At 41.7% G+C, this 17,480-nt stretch overlaps 1 protein-coding gene across 5 annotated transcripts in view; it reads left to right on the top strand.

Annotated features, from left to right (window-relative positions):
• The first annotated feature begins 1,724 nt into the window (after positions 1 to 1,724).
• Positions 1,725 to 17,480, top strand: part of NEK10 (NIMA related kinase 10) — a 514,569-nt gene continuing 498,813 nt past the window's right edge. For all 5 annotated transcript variants that reach the window (XM_033930152.1, XM_033930153.1, XM_033930155.1 and 2 more), the window contains exons 1-2: positions 1,725 to 1,790; positions 14,309 to 14,419. In XM_033930152.1, coding sequence (XP_033786043.1) covers positions 14,346 to 14,419 — 74 coding nt within the window. In that variant the 5' untranslated portion in view covers positions 1,725 to 1,790; positions 14,309 to 14,345. The remainder of the gene's footprint in view (positions 1,791 to 14,308; positions 14,420 to 17,480) is intronic.

The following is a 17,480-nucleotide window of genomic DNA, read 5'->3' on the forward strand; positions in this document are numbered from 1 at the left end:
CACATGGGCATCCTATATAGAATCACGTCTGTCCTAATGGACAAATGCCTAACCCCTTATAACCACCCCGATTGTCTAACTGACATCCATGTCACAGGCGCTGGGTAGAGAATCGTGTTGCCGCTGAGCTAATTGCAGCAAAGAAATCTCCCTGCTGGGTACCTTTCCAATTAAATCTAAGGGTCAGTTAGCAGCATAAACAAGGCATGAAAACAGGGTGATAGTTTTAAGCTAAGGAAAGTGTTATTTTTCTGGTATTTATCCAGTAAAACCTTTTTTTTTTTTTTTGTACACCAGGAGGAGAAGTGTGTTTTATTAGTTCTTTTCAGTTAAACCTAAAATCAGAAGCCCTATTCATGATGTACAAATAAGTTAATGTGGCTTGAAATAGGTTTATATGGAAACAAACAAAACATTTATTTGAAATCTATAGCTGCAAAACTACTGCAAAACAGCCTTCATTGTACGCAAATCTTTTTCATGTCTATTCACTGTGGATATCCTGCAAACCTGTCTTGCAAGGGGGTACCCGGGACCGACTTGGGAGACACTGCTCTAGGGATAGGGAAATACCTGCTGTACCTGAATGCAACTCACCTTGAACTATTACTGAAAACAAAACAAAACCATGAACTAAATAAGGGCTAGATTCACTAAGCAAACCAATCGTGTACCGATCGGTTTGCGACCCCTTTTCGACCCGATTTCCCTCTGACCTGATTCACTAACCTGTGTACCGATCATCCTCCGATCCGATCCCGATCCTTGCATGCAAATGAGGGGAAATGGCATGCAAAGCAGGAAGGACATGATTCACTAAACTTTCTTCTGGCACACTGACTGGCTGGCCGATGAAAATACAAGCGACTGGTGAGGAACAGTCGCTTGTGCTAAAACCCTGCTCTCTGCCCCAATCTCCTGCTCTGGCCACCCTGCTCTCTGCCACCCTTCCCCGTAGTGTGAGTTCATGGTTTTAGCCCGCGGGTTAAAAGTGGAGCTGCACTTCGGAGAAGGGCAGCAGAGAGCAGGAGAGTCGAGGCAGCAAAACCCAGCATCCCTGAAAGTTTCCCAAGTGCCATAGCAAGGCCTGTTGTGAGCTCCTTTCTCCTTTTCTGCCATTTAAAGCATCTGAAGCACTTTTATAGGCTGTGAATGAGTGCTGGCAACCCCTTTGCCAGGGCTCAACGCTAACCCGGCAAAACGCTGTCATAGCTTTCATATTCATCGCACTCACCCCTCCCAACCCCCCCCCCCCCTCCAGGGCTACTCCAGAGAGCATGCGCAGACCATCTACAGGAAAAGCAGATGATCTGTGCATGCGTCAGGATCGCTCACTAGCGATCCGTGTGGTGGTGGGGGGGGGGGCGTTCCTCCGATCGCCACCATTTGCATGCTGAGCCTTGGTGAATTGGTCGGCCTGCCACGTATCGGGCACCGAGAGGCAGGTTACTGAATCTAGCCCTTAGTCCACAAACCTTTCCCTTCCCTTGTAAATAAAGGGGATAAGAAAGCTTTTCAACTGACATGAAACATCTTGCTGAGCAAGTATATCAGGTATTGACATGTTCCAGTACTGTCTCAAAACACTTTGGAAGTGTGACATTCTTTGGAATGCCCGGAACTCTGTGTGATGTCAGCATATTCCCTCTAGTCTCTAGGCAACAGCTTGTGTACATTGTGTCCATGGCAACCAGCCTCACCGTGCACTTAAGGCTCAGTTAAGTATTTATAATCAAAAGTGCCATTCGATCGAAAACATCTGTTTCCCTCTGTTGTTACCTGAAAAAAATGTGAGTAAACGGAGCAAAACTGATTAAGGAAAACCTTTCTTTTCTCTCCCTACTGTGCCTCCCACCCCCCAGTGCTTTCTGAGGAATGTATAAACCAGGAATGGTTTAATGTGGCAGTTTCGCAGGTGGCATTAACTCTTCCAATGACGGATCAAGGCTGGGAATTGATATGTGCAACATCGGTTCAGCACATACTGATGCACTCTTGTGCGCATGGTGACTGCACAGCAGCCCACCTCATGTCATTGTATGTACCACCTGGCCTTCCCTGTGTTTTTGGCATCCCTTTCAAGCACATTCAGGTGGTGCAGATCTGTCTTTCTGAACTTCCTCACTCACAATATTAAGCTTTTCTTTCTTGCTGTATACTTTGATGATTCTGGGGCAAGAGATAGAAAAGTCCGCCTTTTTTTCTTGTGGCAAGATTAGGTTTTAAGGTTGGGGGCTATAGGGTGGCATTGTTTAGGTCTGGTTGTTGGATAGAAGTATTTAGACCTCATTTGTGAAGGGGAAAAAATCGGGGGGGGGGGGATTCCATTTGGATCCAACCTTCATTTGAGAAAGGTATAGACCTAATTTATCTCCCCCCCCCTCTTTCCCTATACAAAACCATACTGCAGTTTTTAGCACCGGCTGTGGTGGTAACAGCTCCGATGCTCTTAGAATTCCTATGAGCATATGAGCTGTTACCGCCGGGGGGGGGGGGGGGGGGAAGGAGGGGGGGTTACGAAGGAATCCTTTTACTAAGGCATGCTAATCAATTTACCATGTTCAAAATGCCAGGAAGTCCATAGGAATACAATGGGCATCTTAGCATTCAGCATTCAGCAACATTAAATCCATTAGCACACCTTAGCAAAAGGAGCCTTAAGGGTTTTCCTCCCATTTTATGTTTATAGAAACATATAAAGGCTTTGTACATCATGCACATACCTTTTTTTGTCAGAATGATAGAATTTGGACGATGTTTCTTAACAAGGGAAGACAGTTGCTTTTGTATTCAACTGTCTTTTTTGGATAGCAAGTTTCAAGTTTATTAAAAGTTTGATATAAACGCAGTGTCAAATATTTTCAATGCGTATAACAATAAAAAATTTGGGGGGGGACAAAGTAAAACAATTTATATAAGTAAACATACAATCTATGTACACAATTAATTGGCGAAACATAAGGGAAGAGGGGTGAACTACAATTTTTTAAAGAAAGTAGAAGATCATTTAAGGAAAAAACAATATCAGGAGGGTAATTGAAAATGTTTTACAAATAAGGCTAGGCCTAAAAAGTGAAAGGGAGAAGTTGTGACATATATATAGATCTGGTTAAATTTAAGTATGTGAGCCTGAGATTGTTGATGAAAGAATTAACCTGTCTGTGACTCAAATGCATCTTTAAATAGGTAGCTTTTTAATGTGCTTTTAAATTTTTCTAGAGAGGTTTCACCGCGCAGATAAATTGGTAACTTGTTCCAAAGCTGGGATGCTATGATTGAAAACATTGTAGCTCTTATAGCGCCTATTATTTTCAAAGAAGGGATACTTAGCAAATGCTGTTCTCTTGATCTTAAAGATCTAAAGTATGGTATCAAATAACGATTTAGAAATATTGGTGTGTTGGTTTGTTGGATTTTGAAGGTTATTAATACAATTTTATAGATTATTCTGTGTGAAATTGGTAACCAGTGTGCTTTTCGTAGAAGAGGAGTGACATGATCGTATTTTTTGGAGTTTGTAATAATTTTTATTGATGTATTTTGTATAATTTGTAACCACCTTATTTCTTTCTGAGTTATGCCGTGGTACAATGTATTGCAGTACTCCGGCCTGGAAATAACCAAAGAATGAATTAGAACATTAAGTGCTTTTGGTTCTAAGACTTTGGATAAGGATCTAATGAGACATAGTTTATAAAAACAGTTTTTAACTACAGAACTAATCTGATCATGGAAAGATTTGGTCCAATAATACTCCCAGTATTTTTGTCGTCGTCACTTTTTGCAGTGGGAAATTGTCCAGGAGTATTTGTGATGAGAATATAACATGATTATTGGGGTGGGAGAACATAAATCAGATTTTATTGGGGAAATTTAATATCCTTGCTTGTATTTAAATAAAAAAAACTGGCATCGGTGTATTGGATTTGAAGGAGAAGATCAAGTTGTAAGCCAGAGGTGATGGTGATAAACTCTTTAATTTGTATGCACCATTTTTAGGACGCAGGGGGTAGACTCCATTAGTTTTAAATACTCTATTTCCTTGCATTAGATTTCAGATGTATGGTAGTGGGAAGGAGGTTGGGACAGGATTTTTCAACGAGTGGGTGTGAATCCTATTTGCATTATTTCATCCTTGGGCATGGTTGCATTGGTTTATTATGCCTTAGGGTTTACTTGGCATACTTTTCTGTATGGTTGTGGTAAATGTAATAGGCTCAAAGTCCTTTGAAGTTTACTATGAGAGTTTTAAATTATGCAGGAATAGCCTAGGAAGTAATTATGGAACCACAGATCTCTGCATTTGTGGCAGCTTCCTTTTTCATCCTTGGAGATTCTGTTACCACTTAGGACAACCTGAGTGCAGGTTTCTGTGGGCATTTGATCTTTGATGACTGAATTACTGTAACTCACTGTTGGTTGGGTTACCTTACCACAAGAATTTCATCAAACATCTGCAGTTAATACAAAACTCAGCAACTAGGTTACTTTTTTGGTTTGGAGCTCATATTTTACTTGTTCTATATGCCCTCTACTGGTCTGGTTGCCAATTGCAATCAAGCTAAATTTAAAGTCCTGAATTTCACTTTCATTTATCCATTTTTCTATACTCTTCTCCCAGGGAAACCCATAACAGTTTATATGAATTTATTCCAGTGGGCTCATAGTCTACCTGGGGCAATGGGGGGATTAAGTGACTTGCCCAGGGTCACAAGGAGCAGTATGGGTTTTAACCCACAACCCCAGGATGCTGAGGCTGTAGCTTTAACCATGGTGCTACACTCTCCCCTTAGGGGTCCTTTTAACACACCTTAGTAAAAAGGATCCTTAAAAAGCACAAAGAGGAATAACCCAGAACATCTTATCAGTTCTTATCATGTTATGTCTGTCGACATCAGATTGGCCAGTACTTAACCAGAGAGCTGTTTTGGGTTGTTGTTTTTGTTTTGTTTTTACCATCACACCGCTGTTGTAGAAACAACCTGTCAATTTTCCTGGGTTTAAGAAAGGAGTAAAGACCTGGATCAGGGTTGTGATTGCTGATTAGGGAATACCATATTATGGGTCTCTTCTGTATGATTTTGCTAAGGAGGGTCACTTATTGCCTCTGACATTGTATACACAAAAGGGAACTGACCTCGAAAAATATTGATATCCTGTCTATGAAGGGTGATCAAAAATCTATATAAAATGCTCAGAGATATGAAACTCTGAAGGGACGGCTGAAAAATCTCCCTGTAATAAGAGTTCACCTTCCAGTCATTGCAACTTCATAAAACATTGATCACATGCCAAGACTTGGATAGATGCCTTAAATTGATTTTGAAATTTTCTAATAATGCAAAAGGTGATATCTTCTCTTCTTGTATCAACAATCATCACTGTATTTCAAAAGTAGTATACTTCCACTTAGCTTTTAAATAGGATTTATGGGGTCCCGACGTGGCCCCGTTTCAATTACTGCTTCAGGAGACCCGAATTTGTACCTATTCAAAAGGATTCCTAAGTACTGTAAACTCATGAACTTCGTGATATGCAGTCGCATCACTGCTGGATGACAGGGTAAATTCTAAATATTCCAACTGCCTACATTGTATGGCATGTTGAGTTTCCAATTTTATGGTTGATTTGTGTGGATATATGTTTTTTAATGTTTTATTCTGTATGTAATTAAAGTGTAGAATTCTTACAGTTTTGTATTTTATTTTGCTGCTTAATTTACTGTAGACCCTTGGGGCAAGTTGGACCTTGTTTTTGTAATGTAGGACACTGGGTTAGGACAGGTTTAGAATTTGCTGATGTAAGTTGGGCTATGTTTATTAAATTGTTTATTACCTCATTGTCTTGTTTTCAGATGTATTTTGTAAACTGCATAGTACTTATAGTGATAAAAGGTCTATAAATGTTTCATATAAATAGACATGAACTTTAATGTTATAGGATAGAGGAAGGATTATAATTTAATCTTTTGTGAGTTTGGTTCAGAGAGCTGTTTGGTTTTTTTAGATGGAGGATAGGCCTGGCATTATTTGTATTTTCAGAGTGGTGGGTGTGTTATACTTTGTACAAATTCGACTTAAGAACAGCTTTAAAAATGTAACTCGTTCTTAACCCAGTAACTACCTGTAATGTTGGCTAAATTTATTTTCTTTGTTAAATATACAGTGGTACCTTGGTTTACGAGCATAATTCGTTCCAGAAGCATGCTCGTAATCCAAAGTGCTCGTATATCAAAGTAACTTTCCCCATAGAAGATAATGGAAACAAAAACTTTTCGTTCCACAACCCAATGTAAGGCTAACTGCGCCTACCATTCTCTTGGGTCATCATTTCCTCTGTAATCCTTGCACACCATTTCCTAGTCTGCCCCCACCCCCCTCAGCCCCGCTCCATCACGCTCTGGTATGATATCCTCTGGAATGAAACCCACATTCTGCATGCCCATTCTCTGCTCACAATGCCAAACTTCACCCCCCAGCCCGTGGGAGCAGTGCAGATCACCTCGTGCACTTACTGTCTTTATTAGCCATTCTCTCACGCACCATCTCAGGCCTTTGTTCCCTCTCCTTCAGCGCAGGATCCATCCGACGCCAGCGGCTGGGGAACGACAAGCCAGCCCCAGTCGGTCTTCTTCCCGGCAGGATCCATCCGACGCCAGCGGCTGGGGAACGACAAGCCAGCCCCAGTCAGTTTTCTTCCTGGCTCAAACATAGGTTGGTCCGGCGTCCCCTTCCCAGATCCCTGAACTGATTTGTGCCACTTTCAACCTGCACTGCTGTCTGGTACACCTTGACTGCGCATGCACCCACAGAGCCAGCATCCAGGGACAGACGCTCTCTATCAGAGGCCACCGAAAAGAAGGGCGTGAGAATTTGAAGGCGGGCTTCAAAGGGAAGGTGAGGGGAAAGCACGCATGTGACTTTTCTTTAGTTTACTTTACCACTTTGGGAAATTCGGCGCATGCGTCTTTTAACTCTTCTCTGGTTTGGAGGACTGTTTATCGAGGCAATGCTCATTTTGCGAGTCATAGTGTGCTGAAGTGTTTTGCTCGTCTTGCAAAACACTCGCAAACCGCGTTACTCGCAAACCGAGGTTTGACCGCATAGGAAATATCATTTCTTTGTTAAATTTATAGGAAGATTCAGATAATGCTTCAGGTTGTGTTAATGCAGAGGTTTTGCAATTACTGAACGTTAATTCTAGCAACTCTTAAACCTTTACATAAAGATCCTTTTATTAAGGTGCGCTAAAGATTAGTGTGTGCTAAATGCTAAGATGCCCATAGGATATAATGGATGCCTTAGCATTCTGGATTAGTCTTCCTCTGATCTTCTTCAGACATAATGAACAGTATTGTTCCCCAAAATTGAGATTCTTATTTTATCATTCCAAATTATTCCCTTCAAACCTTCCACTTTCCCCTTCCCCCAAATTTTATTTATAGCGCTCTTTCTACATGCAACTTAATTGAAGAGCGAGCCAATTAACACTGATAATTGGCTTCTTAGCAATCAATTATCAGCACTAGCTGGATTTAATTTAAATTTATGCATGTAAATTTAAGGTGCGGGATATGTCACTAAATTTTATGACATCATAAAGGGGTTGCAGACATGGGAGAGTCATGAGTGGATTGAGGGCATTCCTCACATCTACGTACGTAATTATAGAATAAGGGGCATCTACACTTAACTTTAGGCTCAAGGATTTACATCACATTTCTGTTGGTGCAAATGGGCTGCACCTAAAATTAGGTACGGTATTTGGACATATGCACTATTCTATAAACCAGTGTCTCGCAAACTTTATTGAGCCACAGCAAATGTAGTGGCTGTGGCTCGAGATATCTGGAAGTGCATGGACATAGATGCAATGATGTCACATTGATGTCCGCACATGTGCAAAGGCCCTCCAGACTTGTCCTGAGCCACGTGGGGGTGGGGGGTTGCTGGCAGGGAAGACGTGTGGAGAGAAGGAGAGGTGCTGGCGCCAGCTGATTGTCTACAGGATATGCCTCGCGCCGCGAAAGGCACGTCCTAAAGGCAGTCAACTGGCGCCTCTCCTCCTCCCTAGCATCTCGCAGCACACCTGAAATATCAGGAGGCCCACAGTTTGCGATGCATTGCTATAAACTGTACATATCTTTAGATGCCATTTATAGAATAATGTTTTTGGGATTTTTTCAGTGCCAATTTTTTTGGCACTATATGTAGAATTCAGTCCTTTATGTATTCTTTAGCCCATTCAACTCTTTTTTTCTTTCTATGCTTCATATTCAAAAAAAGGCTTCTTTTGTGCAGTTCTTTCCTTAAAACCAAACAAGAGAGTTGATACTGATTCCTCCACAAAAGGAAAACCAACCGAAGCAAAAAGACTTGTGGAGAGTTGATGTCCAAGATGAAGGCTTTATTAAAACAAATAAATAATACACACAAAAATGTCTAGGGTTTGAAACACTGGAAACATATGGACCCAACACGGTCCGTGTTTCAACACTATTGTCTTCTTCAGAGGTCCTAGGGATAGAATGATATGTAGTGTAATATGCTGTGTGATGGTGAAATGAAATTGGATCCAAGTAACAAGAAGAGCGTTAAGAGGTATAAAATATAAAAGATGACTGGTGTTCACGTAAGGAATACATATATGTATCTCAGATCACAATTTTCCTTCACCTTGATATTTTGTACTCATGAATAGGTGTGCATCATGTTTTCACAAACACCATTTTTCACTAAAGAGATCACTAGTTTCCTCACGTAATTTTGTATGACAGCACCAGTCATCTTTTATATTTCTTATACCTTTTAACACTCTTCTTATTACTTGGATCTAATTTCATTTCACTATCACACAGCATATTGAAATAGGATAGAATCTTGATTATCTGACTTAATCGGATCAACAGTTTGTTGGATAACTGAGAAGTTGAATAATACAGAGACTCACTGCACAGTGGCATACCTAGGGTATGTGGCACCCAGGGCCCATCATTTTTTGACACCCCACCCATGTAAAAAAATATTTTTTGTAATAACCATGAAACTGAATAAATGGTCATAATAGAAACAGGCAGTGAAAAATTTCTTTTATTGAACCTCATATATGTAACCATTATTCCAAACATACCATAACATAACATAAATTATGTCTGAATTGTCATGACATCAGAAGTACATATGGAGTAGTTGCAGGTGATGCTTGGGACAGTTCTGATTGTGTTAGTTCAGTTTTATGTGTTTTTTGAATAGAAAGGTGTTCATTTCTTTTTTGAAGGTTTTGTAGTCTGTGGTTGAGGTCAATAGGTTGTAGAGTTGGGGGTCGAGTGTTGCAGCTCGAATGGCTAGGAGGTTGCCGAACTTTTTTTTCTTTTGAAGTTTTTGGTTGGAGGGTGTGTGGGTTCTCCTATGTCTGGTTGAGGTGGATTGAATTATTTAGCTGAAGAAATTAGTTACCCCACCATTCCACACACATTAATTCTCTCCCTTTTTTGTTCCCATTATAAAAAACACTGATAAGTTCCCAGAAAAAAAATACATTAAAATAAGAAGTGAAAACAAAGGCCCCTACAGATGAGAGCATAACATAAGAATAGCCTAACTAGAGAGGCAAGATGGCGACCAGAGCAGACGTGCGTGTTTAAGCTTCCGCTTCGGCAGCGAACTTTTTGCTAAAAATAATAATTACCTGCGATACACATGCCTAAGAGAAGGGGAAGGCAGAGAAGTATCCCTCTTTCTCTGTCAGCGTCTTCAACACCGCGACAGACTGCCATTACATCCTATGCAGTCTCATTATCTTCGGCGTCGGGCGTTTCCTTAGCTGAGCCCCAGGAGCGACTCAGCATGGACAGCGAGATATCGCTGAGCCCCTTGGGACCTGACCCTCCTCCACCCCCGGTAATGGCATCGGTGATCGACCCCCGTGAAGAGGGACCTCAGGAGCAACTGAGAGTGGAGGCGATACCATTGCCGGTAACTCCGGGGGGAGCATCTTTGGAGGAGACAGCACTGCAGACAACTGGTGGTGAGCTCAGGGGAGGAGAGATCCGGGAAGTTAGGAGGACACCCGAGCAAGAACTTCCTCAGTTGCCAGAGCTCAAGCCTCTTGTCAAGCCGGCAGTGGTTACTTTGGACTCACTGTGGGGAGCCATAGAAAATTTGCAATTGGTATGTTCCGGTTTCATTTCCCTTATGGCTAATGTTTCAACTAAAGTTAAACAACTTGAGACTGATATTCAGGATCAAAAAGAGAAGATGGGGGAGATCCAGAAGTCTATGGCGGATATAAAATCTTCAACCAAACAGCAAGTATTGGATAAAACTTTTCTTCTGCGTAAAATAGAAAATCTGGAAAATCAAAATAGGAGCTTAAATCTAAGGATTTTAAATTTTCCTATACCTAAATTTAAAACACCTAGGGAGATTTTTAATGATTTTCTAACCTCAACATTGAAAATACCGGACGGGCATTTGCCCCCTTTGCAGAAGATTTATTTTTTGAAAAGAACACTAAGAGAGCTACACGTAACTACAGATAAAGAAATTTCATCAATATTGGAATCATCAGATATTGAATTAACAGAACGGGCTACATTAATAGTTTCTTTGGTTTTTCACCAGGATAAAGACTCAATTTTGAGGCTTTATTATAATTTAAAACAAGTTTCCTATTTAGGAGAAAGAATATTTGTATATCCTGATGTTTCCAAATGGACACAATTGAGAAGAAAAGAATTCTTAGGTTATCGTGATAAAGTGATTTCATTGGGTGCTTCTTTTCAGTTAAGGTTTCCATGCAAGTGTTTCCTATTGTATCAGGATAATAAGTATATATTTTATGATCCCGACCAGTTGCGTTTCTTTTTAGAAGGGAAAGGGATTTCTTTTGCACCCCAGTGAAGGACAAAGTAATTCAAGTCTGTAATTAAAGCCGAAGTTAATGCTCTAATTTCCTTAATAATATTAATAAGTTGTTTTCTTTCCTGGAAGAATTTCTTTCTTGCCTTCTCTCTCCAAATTTGAGGACTATGTATTAAGGTATATTATTTCACAGCCATTTTGGCTTAATTTAATTTCTAAATCCATTAGTGAATTGGATGTATCAATTTCTGTTAATTTCCTGTTTAAGCACATTTTTGTATTTAAACGAAAATCAATAAATAAAAAAAAAAAAAAAAAAGAATAGCCTAACTACTGGGTCAGACCAATGGTCCATCATGCCCAGTAGCCCATTCTCATGGTAGCCAATCCAGGTCACTAATACCTGGTCAAAACCCAAAGAGTAGCAACATTCCATGCTACCGATCCAGGGCAAGCAGATGTTTCCCCCATGTCTTAATAACAGACTATAGACTTTTCCTCCAGGAATTTGTCCAAACCTTTCTTAAAACCAGCTATGCTATCTGCTTTTACCATAACTTCTGGCCACTTCATTTTTAAGCTGAGATCTTTCCTTCCAAACAGAGACCTTGCTAGATGTCAAATACAGCACAAGGTAACTTCACATGGACTTAGCTGTGCAGGAAATGTGAATCTCCTCATACACCCACCATATAGTGCAAAAATGTGCAAAGGTCTGGTTTTTTCTTTCGATCACTACATAGGCTAATGCCACACAAGCAGCGCTGTTACAAACATATTCTGTAGGTCAGTGCTAAGGTTAACAAAGTTTCCTTCCTTGGACCAGAAGGAGATACTGACAAACCACTGGAAGAGATCCCAAAACAACTACCCAGGAACAACACCCAAAGACCCACTCAGTGTGTGAACCAGTTGAGTGGAGTGGACTAACTGGGGGGTGGAAATGGGCCTGGAGTTTGCTCAGCAGAATTTCCTCTTCCTCTCAACACATTGACACGCTGCCACCACCACCACTAGGAACACCTCACCAGGTAGGCCAGCAATGCTATAAACTTTACAAAACACATTATTATATTTTCTTATAAAGCACATATTTTAACTGAACTCTCTGACATCCTCAGCCTTCCAATTCACAAAAATAGAAGGAAGAAAAGTTCCCATTTCCTGCTGTCTCATGTCCCCGGCCTATACAACATTTTTCTTCTGCAGACCCTTCAAAAGTCTGACCAAATCCTCGTTTCACTTGCATTATAAAGTACTGAGGATGCCATCTCTCCCCAATCCCAGGTCCTAAAGTCTAAGACAGTAGTGCAAACTAGTGCTGCCAGATTCAGGAAAAAAATTTTGATTCGATTCAGCCTATTGAATTGGTTTATCGATTCGATTTTCCTGCCCAATTTGGTGTTTTTTTCAAACATCCTGGTGGGTTTATTTTATAGCTTTTTCACCCCCCCTTTGGCTTCTCCTAACCACACTGGCGCTGTGGTGTAAATAAAATGAAGAAACAAAAAGGACTTTTCCTCTTTCTGTTAAATCCTAGCTCACATTTGCGGTCTAACACCAGCTCTGGCAGGATACACATTTCAAATCTGACATATTGTAATCACAAAACAGAAAATAAAATTAGTTTTTCTACCTTTTGTTGTCTGGTTATTTTTCAAATCTTGTTGGTCCAAGGCTCTGGTTGTCTTCTGATAACTTGCTTGCCAGGGTCTCCTTTCTTCTTTCTCCGTGCTAACCATCCATCTGCCATCTCTGTCCTCCCCTTCTGTTTCCCTTCCCTCCCCCGGATGTCTGGCATCTTTTCCTTTTTTTGTCTCCCTCCACAGATCCACCTTTTCTTAACTACCCTTTCATCCAGCAGCTCTCCCTCCTTCCCCACCACCCCAGAGTCCACCATCTCTCCCTTTCTTTTCCCAACTACCCTCCTAACCAGTATCTCTATCCCCCCCTCCACACCATCCCTTGTGTCCAACTTCTCTCCCTTTCTGTTCCTTCCCTCCCTAAAACCCATGTCCATCATCTCTCTCCCTCTCCTCTATTTTCAGACCCATTATTTCTTCCCACCCAAAGTCCGGCATATGCACGTCTCTTTGAACCCCTTCCCCTTCCCTCCGTATACTTCTACACCAGGGCCTCCCCTCCCCTGAAGGCCTGTCTCCCCCTTAAAGGTCTGCATCCCACCCCTAAAGGTCTGCATCCCGCCCCTGAAGGCCTGCCTGTCCCCCCCTTGAAGGCCTGCCTGTCCCCCCCTTGAAGGCCTGCCTGCCTGATCCCCTTGAAGGCCTGTGCCCCCCCTTGAAGGCCTGCACCCCCCCCCGAAGGCTTGTCCCCCCCCTTTGAAGGCTTGCCTGCCTGTTCTCCATGAAGGCCTGTTCCCCCCCACCACAAGATCTGCCTGCCCGCCCCACCCTGAAGGCCTGCTGCCCCCCCCACTACCTCGAAGGACCTCTTGCCCCCACCACCACCAGGTAGCACTGCTCACCCCCTCAGGCCTCCCCGCTCCATTTCCCTGGGGGAAACAGCCTGCAGCACGATCGCGTGATGCCAGCGATCTTTGCCCGCTTCGGGTGTTTCCTCTGCCGCGGTCTCGCCCCTCCTCTGATGTCAGAGGAGGGGCGGGACCGTGACGGAGGAAACAGCCGAAGCAGGCAAAGATCGCTGGCATCGCTATCTTGCTGCAGGCTGTTTCCAGACGCGACACCCGGCGCAGGAGGGGGGAACTGAACCGGTAGCACCCCCTCAGGGCTTGGCACCCGGGGCAGACCGCCCCCCACACACCCCCTTGGTACGCCACTGTCACTGCTTCCTCCTCCGCCAACCATGCTCAGCACAGCCTAACCTCACCCACTCTGCAGCTGCCTCCCTGCTTTTAGACTTCCCAGCCCCAGCCACCCAACCAAAGTAGCCCCCTGCCCCCCCCAAGGTTCATCTTTAGAAGGCCTGCTAATTAAGAGTTCACAACAACCATTTGAAAATGGAGCCTACAGAGGCATGAGTGAGTGGGGATCACTCATGTCCTGAATTTACCCCTGGCCTACCAGGGCTTCTCAAGGTAGACCCAGTCAGCGGGCCCTATCTTGGCTGGCTGGAGAGGCATTTGGGAGATCTGGTAGCTGCTGTTCAGGTAGATAGGTGGGCAGGGGAATAGGTACTTTGAAGGGGAGAGAGTAGGAGGAGCTCAGTTAACTGAGCATCATTTAATCCAGAATGTCAGATAATCAAAATGTTGGTTAACTGCGAATCTATTGTAAACGGGGGAAAATTCTTCAGAATAATCTGTAGGTTCCTTTAGAACTGCTCTGCAGCGGTTAGTAAGCATTTCAGGGCCACAAGTGAAGAGAGACTTCCTGGATAACTTCAGGGTTCTGCTTTATCATATTCAACATTATTACCTTTCTAATGATGCTATACAATTAATGAGTTACATTTTTTTAATTTCAAAGGAATAAGATGTTAATTCTGTGGGAGTGACGTTTTATAATGCCTGATCAAGACAAGAAAGGGAGAAAAACGGAAAAGGCCACAGAGAAAAAACTTCCACGAACTGCTGCTAGGTAGGTTCACATTATTTAAAGAGGTTTGATTATTTAAAATGCATCTTCACAGGGTATATTCAGGTGTTCTGCAATAGTTTATATATGAGTACATGCTACCCATGCGCTAAAAAATAGCTTTTATTTTTTTAACGCTGGGCAGGGCAGGATTAATTCTTTGAGGGCACCTAGGCATACAAGTATACTGGATCCCCTGGCCCCTGCCTCACTCCCAATTATTTACCTGTTTTCTTATTTACTTCTTTATTTCCACTTAATTTCTTTTCTTTTTTTTTTATTATTATTGAATTTCAAATTTCTTCCAAGCATGAAAAATCTTGTACAGATAGTGTAATTAACAGATAAAAATGGTAATAGGAATCACAATTAAACTTATAAGGAAAATAAAAAACAAGAAATAATCTTTAACTATTACATACAAATTAATCTCACTCAAGTCCTCACAACTAGATCCATGAATGATTGAGTAATATTTAAACTAAGGGCTCCTTTTACAAAAGTGCGCTAGCGGTTTTAACGCGCGCTAGTTGCTACCACCTCCTTTTAAGCAGGCGGTAATTTTTCAGCTAGCGCGCGCTATAGCTTGCGCTAATCATGTTCGTACGCTAAAAACACTAGCGTACCTTGTAAAAGGAGTCCTAAGATTATGTTAATAAAGAAAAATAACTATCCTTTGCTAGAAGAGGAACAAATATATCTAGTTCTGAGCCATAGTTTTTGTTTGTCTATTTTCCAGTCGCTTTTGAGATAAAAAATTTCATCAGCTGAATCGGTTTGAAAAAAACATATTTTAATGAGTGGTACCTAACAATGCATTTGCATGGATAGCGGAGAAAAAAAACTCCTCCAATCTGTATCACCCCTGGTTTCAGCAAAAGAAACAGGGTTTTTTTTTTAGTTTCCTTCGAAACATCTGGAAAAATTTGAAAATGGAGACCAAGGAAGTCCTTCATTCTATTTTTAAAGAACAACTTCAATATTCAGTCTTTATCTGGGGATAGTGCCACTTTAATTAAGAGAGTAGCTGGTTTAGCTACCTCATGATCAGAAGTTTCTAGCATTGCAGAAATATCTAAAGGAGCCTCTCGTTTTGCTTCTTGTACTTCAATGTGGTCTTGAGCCATAGTTGGCAAGTAGTATGCCCTTGTAAGAGGAGGCAAAGAGGCCTCTGGAATATTGAGAATTTCTAGAAAGTACCGTTTTACCATGTCTCAGGGAGGAATGGAGAGGATGTTTGGGAAGTTTATCAATCTCAAGTTATTAGTTCTTCTATTATTTTCAAGAGCCTCGAGTTTCCTCTGCAGAATTATATTATCTTTAACATCATATCTTGATTTTGCTTTAATGTTATAATTTCTTTGTCCGTTTTTTGAATGTCTGTTTTATATAAAGTAAATTCATTTTTCAATAAACTAATCTCTTCCTTCTGTGTCTTCATTTCAATTTCTAAATTTTTTATCTGTAGTCCCAAGATTCACAGCAGGAACTTGTCTAACTTTGTCTTGAATCCCTGGAGGGTGTTTCCCCTATAACAGCCTCCGGAAGAGCGTTCCAGTTTTCTACCACTCTCTGGGTGAAGAAGAACTTCCTTACGTTTGTATGGAATCTATTCCCTTTTAACTTTAGAGAGTGCCCTCTCGTTCTCTCTACCTTGAAGAGGATGAACAACCTGTCTTTTATCTACTAAGTCTATTCCCTTCATTATCTTGAATGTTATGACCATGTCCCCTCTCAATCTCCTCTTTTCAAGGGAGAAGAGGCCCAGTTTCTCTAATCTCTCACTGTACGGCAATCCTCCAGTCCCTTAACCATTTTAGTCGCTCTTCTCTGGATCTTCTCAAATAGTACCGTGCCCTTCATGTACGGCGACCAGGTGGGAGCGTACCATGGCCCGGTACAGCAGCATGATAATCTTCTCTGATCTGTTTGTTGTTCCCTTCTTAATCATTCCTAGTATTCTGTTTGCTCTTTTTGCCGCTGCCGCCACACATTGTGTACACAGCTTCATTGACTTGTTGACCAGTACTCCCAAGTCTCTTTCCTGGGGGGTCTCTCCAAGTACTGCACCGGACATCCTGTATTTGTGTATAAGATTTTTGTTACCGACATGCATCACCTTACACTTATCCATGTTAAATCTCATTTGCCATGTCGCTGCCCATTTCTCGAGCGTGTTTGTCACATTGCAGGTCTTCGCAATCTGTTTGCGTCCTCACTACTCTGAATAACTTTGTATCGTCTGTAAAATTTAATCACCTCACTTGTCATACCTGTAAGGATTGTTAGTGGCCCCCACAATATATGGTTGGTGGGGTCACTTGAGAGGTGCCCTTACACACGCCGGTCCCAGGTTCAGTTCCCTCACTGAAGATTCACCAGGAGTAGAATCAAATAAGAAACACAGCCAAAGGTGATTGCATAAAGAATATATTATAGAAATAGTCTTACAGAAAAGCAATATTTATAAGCATTACAATTAATGAGAGAGCAAAGCAGTTTCCCTGCCTTACAGAGTCCAGAAGGAAGCGTGAAGTTCCAGGGAAAGGAAGAGAGAGAGAAAAGGGGGATGGGGTGATGCTTCGTGTTCCATAGATAAAGAGAAGGATAGACAGAGAGATAGAGAAAGAGAGAGCTGCAGATGTGTTGCAGAAAGGAGGCTTTTATAGCTTTGAATCTTATTCTGTGTATAGAAACTATTGTATGTCCCAGTATCTTTCTGTTTAGAATTTGTAAACTGTTTGAAACAATGATTAATTTAATTGATAAGAAGGGTGTGATACCCGGTACCAAGGTCAGACTCACTGGTCTGTAGCTTCCCGATTCTCCCCGCATATCTTTCTTGAAGATCGGAGTAACATTTGCCACTTTTCCAGTCTTCCGGAATCCTTCCCTACTTGATTGACAGATTGGCTATTAATTGGAGCAGTTCAGCTATAGCCCCTTTCAGTTCCTTGATTAAACGTTGGATGGATGCCATTCAGTCTTGGGGATTTATCGATTTTAAGCCTATCAATCTGCCTGCATACCTCTACTAGACTGACCGTCAACCCTGTCAGTTTCC

The sequence above is a fragment of the Geotrypetes seraphini genome, chromosome 2 (genome assembly GCF_902459505.1).
Source record: "Geotrypetes seraphini chromosome 2, aGeoSer1.1, whole genome shotgun sequence".
Classification (NCBI taxonomy): domain Eukaryota; kingdom Metazoa; phylum Chordata; class Amphibia; order Gymnophiona; family Dermophiidae; genus Geotrypetes; species Geotrypetes seraphini.